General features: G+C 40.0%; 1 protein-coding gene across 4 annotated transcripts in view; it reads right to left on the bottom strand.

Annotated features, from left to right (window-relative positions):
- LOC109900650 (ubiquitin-conjugating enzyme E2 J1) overlaps positions 1–5048 on the bottom strand; it is a 36328-nt gene extending 31280 nt beyond the window's left edge. For 3 of the 4 annotated variants that reach the window (XM_020496372.2, XM_020496371.2, XM_020496374.2), the window contains exon 1: positions 4716–5032. In XM_020496372.2, the coding sequence (XP_020351961.1) occupies positions 4716–4746 (31 nt within the window). In that variant the 5' untranslated portion in view covers positions 4747–5032. Of the gene's footprint in view, positions 1–4715 lie in introns of all 4 variants that reach the window. The other variant, XM_020496373.2, reaches the window with a different exon arrangement.
- Between the last annotated feature and the right edge of the window lie 952 nt (positions 5049–6000).

Here is a 6000-nt window from a genome sequence, read left to right on the forward strand (position 1 = left end):
TTGGGTCTTGGGGTCAGAAAGTCTCCAAAACTATGATCAGATGCCACCTACATCTTGTTTCTCTACACAAGTTGTTTGGGAGAGTTGCCATAAAAAAGCCATTGCTGTAATCAAACAACAATCTCAAGCACCTACAGTTTGCCAAACGTTACTGGAACTTTCAATGGGACCAGGTTCTATGGTCAGATGAGACTAAAATAGAGCTTTTTGGAAACAAACACCAGAGGTGGGTTTGGCGTAGAACGAAAGATATCCATGCAGAAAAGTACCTCATCACCACTGTGAATGATGGTGGTGGATCTTTGATGATGTGGGCCTGTTTTTCTTCCAAAGGCTCTGGACAACTTGTTAGGATACATAGTGTCATGGACTCCATCAAGTACCAGCAGATATTACATCAAAACCTTACTGCCTCTGCTAGGAAGCTTAAACTGGGCCTTGGTTGGATCTTCCAGCAGGACAATGAACCAAAGCACACCTCAAAATCAACACAAAAATGGTTCACTGACCACAGAATCAAGGTTTTGCCATGGCCATCCCAGTCCCCTGGCCTAAACCTCATGGAAAACCTGTGGGATGAGCTGAAGAGGAGTGTCCACAAGCGTGGACCTCGGAATCCTAAGGATCTGGAGAGATTATGTATGGAGGAATGGTCTCCGATCCCTTGCCATGTGTTCTCCAACTTCATTACACATTATAGAAGAAGACTCAGAACTGATATCTTGGAAAAAGGGAGGTTGCACACAGTATTGAATGAAGGTGTACCAATAATTGTGGCACACGTAAAAATGTAAAATAAATGTTAAGAATGTATTTTTTCTTTCAATTATTTTACTTTAATTAAAAGTTGAATGACCAAGAGGATAAAAAATATATTTGTTGTTTACAGCCTGTTTTCCTCATATTTACCAAGCGTGCCAATATTAGTGGAGGGCACTGTACAGTGCGGTGCGGTGTCCCTCAGGGCAGTTGCCTTGGGCCGTTATTCTTTCCTATTTTTACAAATCATTTGCCACTGGTCATAGACAAAGCTAGAATGACTATAAATGCGGATGATTCCACATTCACAGGTCAGCACCCAAAGCCACTGAGCTCACTAAAATTATAAATAAGGAGCTGCAGTCAGTATTGGAATGGGTGATTCATAATAAATTGGTCTTAAATACATCTAAAACTAAAAGCATTGTATTTGGTTCAAAACATTCTATAAAACCCAAATCTCAACTGGAGTTGTACATAAACTGTGACCATTAAGGAAGTTGAGGAAGCTAAACTCCTAGGTATAACATTGGATGATCAATTATCATGGGCATGTCATATTGACAAAGTTGTTGTGAAGATGGGGAGGGGTATGTCTGTTATAAAAAGATGTTCTGTGTTTTTGACACAGATCAACTGTACTAGTTGTTCAGGCTCTGGTATTGTCTCATCTTGATAACTGTCTGCTAATATGGTCAAGTGCAGCAGGTTTTCATCAATGATCTCTCTGTACTTTGCTCCGTTCATCTTTCCCTCAAACCTGACTAATTTCCCAGTCCCTGCCGCTGAAAAACATCCCCACAGCACGATGCTGCCACCACCATGCTTCACAGTAGGGATGGTATTGGCCAGGTGATGAGCAGTGCCTGGTCTCCTCCAGACATGACACTTGGCATTCAGGCCAAAAACTTCAATTTTGGTTTCATTATACCAGAGAATCTTGTTTCTCATGGTCTGAGAGTCCTTTAGGTGCCTTTGGCAAACTCCAAGCAGACGCTCATGCGCCTTTTACTGAGGAGTGGCTTCTGTCTGTCCACTCTAACATAAAGGGCTGATTGGTGGAGTGATGCAGAGATGGTTGTCCCTCTGGAAGGTTCTCTCATCTCCACAGAGGAACTCCAGAGCTCTGTCAGAGTGACAATGGGGTTCTTGGCCACCTCCCTGACCAAGGCCCTTCGCCCCGTTGCTCAGTTTGGCAAGGCGGCCAGCTCTAGGAAGAGTCTTGGTGGTTCCAAACTTCTTCCATTTAAGAATGATTGAGGCCACTGTGTTCTTGGGGACCTTCAGTGCTACAGAATAATTTTTTGGTACCCTTCCCCAGATCTGTGCCTGGACACAATCCCATCTCCGAGCTCTAAAGACAATTCCTTCGATCTCATGGCTTGGTTTTTGCTCTGACATGCACTGTCAACTGTGGAACCTTATATAGACAGGTGTGTGCCTTTCCAAACCTTTTCCAATCAACTGAATTACCACAGGTGGACTCCAATCAAGTTGTAGAAACATCTCAAGGATGATCAATGGAAACAGAATGCACCAGAGCTCAATTTCGAGTCTCATAGCAAAGGGTCTGAATACTTATGTAAATAAGTATTCCGACATGCCTAGTTAAATAAAGGTTAAATGAAATAAATGTTAAAAAACAAGGTATTTTTTATGTTTATAAAATTGCAAACATTTCTAAAAACCTGTTGTGCCTTTGTCATTTTGGGGTATTGTGTGTAGATTGACGAGGGGAAAAAATGATTCAACTTAACGAAATGTGGAAAAAGTGAAAGGTTCTGAATACTTTCCGAATGCACTAAGTGATTTCAATGGACATTTTTTCATTCTGATTGTTTTATACTGTTCAATACATTTTCTGCATTTATCAATTTCTGCACTCATTTGAGATCATTGCCACACTGAAACGTAGGGCTGCATAATATGGGCTTTGACTTTTAGAGAGAATTTAGAAAGAAACACTTGGGTGAACTGTTGGAACCATGGAAATAGAATAATTATTCTAACTCTATAGTTAGAATATAATAGCTGTGGGGCTCCCGAGTGCGCAGCTGTGTAAGGCACTACATCTCAGTGCTAGAGGCATCACTCCAGACCCTGGTTCGATTCCAGGGTGTATCACAAACGGCCGTGATTGGGAGTCCCATAGGGCGGCGCATAATTGTCCCAGCGTTGTCCAGGTTAGGGTTTGTTCCGGGGTAGGCCGTCATTGTAAATAAGAATTTGTTCTTAACTGACTTGTCTAGTTAAATAAAGGTTACATTTTTAAAAATTCTAAAAAATATAGTGGGCACTTTGAATACAGTGATTGACATGACAACAAATGAAATGGCCAGGGAGGAGTTATTGTGAAAAAGTAGAAACCAAAAAGTTCACTAGGCACCCTATAATTTTTGGCTACATTGAATGTTCTCTCTTAGCTACTTCATGCATGTATAGCTAGTTACATTTTTCTCTTACTAGCTTAATAAGAAAAGACAAACTAGCTGTTTGCAGATGTAAGAAACACAAACTGAGTGTAATTACAGAATACTATTGGATTTATATTAAGAAGCAGTGAAAACAGCATCGTTATCATCAGCATAGTTGCATGTGCTGCATTGACCATGCAGAGACTCAACACAAGAGACTCGTGGTCGAGAAGGAACGGCAAATGTACTCCTTGAGTGACAGGGAGCGGGGCTAGTTCTGTGTGGAAAGCGGCATGGAGAGAGAGAGTGGAGAGAGATTACTTAAGTAGCGAAGTAAACTATAAAAATGGAAGCTACACACGGCATATCACATTTAACAAACCAAACATTAAAATACCATTATAGAAGGTAGAGTAAAAACCCACACCGGTGTGCATCAATACTGGTATATTTTGTAAAATACGGTATACCGCCCAGCCATAGACCAGGGGTCTCTTCACAGTCCCCAAGTCCAAAACAAATTCACGGTAATGCAGCTTTATACAGACCCATGGAACTCTCCATCTCCAATTATTCAATCAAATAGCAAAATTACCTTAAAAAACAGATGAAAAACAACTCAAGGAACAGCAGGGGGTGTGAGGGGACACGCATATTATTTTTGTTGTTGTATTGTTTGTATTATTTTTGTTGCATTGTTTGTATATCGTATTTTAAATTTCTGTGACTTTCCTTGTCTGTCAGTGTTTTGTTACTTGTCATGTTGCATATTTTTTGTGGGCCCCAGGATGAGGAGCTGCTGCTTCTGCAAAAGCAAATGGGGATCCAAATAAACAAATGTTGCACCTGCCTGTAGTGTGCTCGTGCGTGTGTATCTCCTTGGACCAGACAAGCCAGAACAACAATGTCAACGTCAGATGTGCCTGAAACGCATTCAATATTTTGAAGCGGGTAGTAACCAGGGCTCACTGCTTAAATTATAGTATTTTTTAGTAAGGTGTTAGTGAATGCAAACAGCTACAAGACTTAGACATACACTTTGGATTTGAACAATGTTCAATGAATCCATGATGTCTGATCAAATGAGCAGCAATACAAAAATAGACAAAGCTATATCATGACTTCAGTTAATGAGTGCTATGTCAGTGTCATGGAAGTCACTTGTTATTAACTGACAGTACGCCTGTAAAACGCCACATTGCCGGTGTGATTAGTTCTTAATGTCATATCATTTGTGTTTTGTCTGATTATTAAATTATCACTGGGTACGAAGTTGGATTAACATACAGGAACAAGCTAGCTAACATGGTGGTAAAGTGAAAGGGATGTCATGTCTTAGGTAGCTAGATAGATAAATTAATTAATAGAATGAGGGTGGCATCACTCCATCATTATGGGAAACCCAATGCGGAAGTAAATCAAACCTAATAATTTCTGCCAAGCTAGCTAGCATTAGTTTAGCGAGCCAGGATAGCACCTTCGCTGTTTTTTGCTCGTTCGAGATATTGAAAGGAGTAAAAACTGTTTTATTTACAAACTTACCTGGGCTTTTCAGGTTGTATTTGTTCTCCATTTTAACAAGTCAACTGGACTGAAAATGTAGCTGGTGTATGTTTACGAGAGACAGCTGACTTTACTAGCTAGCTAGGAGCTAGCTAACACTGACTTTTACTTCGTCTGAAACGTCCAAAACATTCGAACAGTATATTCGGTAAAGCTCAGCAACAGCTAAAAGTCGTATGCAGTTAGTTTGCTAACTGTCATATCAATTAGTTAGCTACAACGTAAATCCTGACGTGGCACAAGTTTGGTGGGACGGTGACCTGTTCGAAGAAAAATGTTAGTCGTGTGATGTCATTGGAAAAACGTAAACAGGAAGTAGAAAAGTCAAATTTTGAAAATAAAACTTTATTAAAATACACTTTATTTAATTCGTTCTCTCTTTCTCTCTCTGTGTGTGTGTGTGTGAGTAAGTGAGAGAGCATTCATACTTGCGCCAATGCAGAATATTTTCCCATTTATCCAGAAACACTTTTAATGGGATTGCAGTGGCCTTTCATAGCTCCATGGTGAAACAGGATTAAAGGGAGGGCTTTGCGGCTGTGGTTAATGTAATCTCTGCAGTACCACAGGACCCTCCCCTTTTTACATCTTTACCCTCCAGCCGACTCTGTCTCTGTACTGCCAGCCAGCTGTCCTCCACCTCAGCCTGCCAACTTGCATCAAGGGGAATACGAGTACAGGACACAGGATTATATGTAATTAATCTTCATTTGATTAAATCCACCTCAAATGATTCACAAAATATGATGTAATATTTTCAAACATTATAACATTTTCAAATTATGTTATTTTGTGTGAGACTCACACTCAAAACCAATGATGGCCCAGCAGGCAATTGCCAGCTGTGTGTACATTATTAATGTAGCCCGACCACGCCACGCCTGCCTTCCATGTATAACATCATTATAAAAGACAGAATATAACAACTCTTGAGATATTTTTACCATAGATGTAGCTAACTTGGCTCCACCAAAAAGTCCTCCCTTATTTGGATGACACACAATGGCCATGCATGGTGCTTGTTGATCATGTTGATTATAATTCAATTTGAACCACCCAAGGATGTGATTTTTTTCACCATGAATAAAGGGAATTGGACTTCTCTAAACCAAATATCAACATTTAAAGGAGATGTATCTAATGCTTGGATAGTTTCATCTGAGCCACTGGCTTAATCCTATTCTTTAACTTTTATATTTGGTTTAGTTGGAAACATGAAACAAACAGATCATTTGTTAACTAGTTGAAAAAAATATAAGTTAAG

Source organism: Oncorhynchus kisutch, linkage group LG12 (genome assembly GCF_002021735.2).
Source record: "Oncorhynchus kisutch isolate 150728-3 linkage group LG12, Okis_V2, whole genome shotgun sequence".
Classification (NCBI taxonomy): Eukaryota; Metazoa; Chordata; class Actinopteri; order Salmoniformes; family Salmonidae; genus Oncorhynchus; species Oncorhynchus kisutch.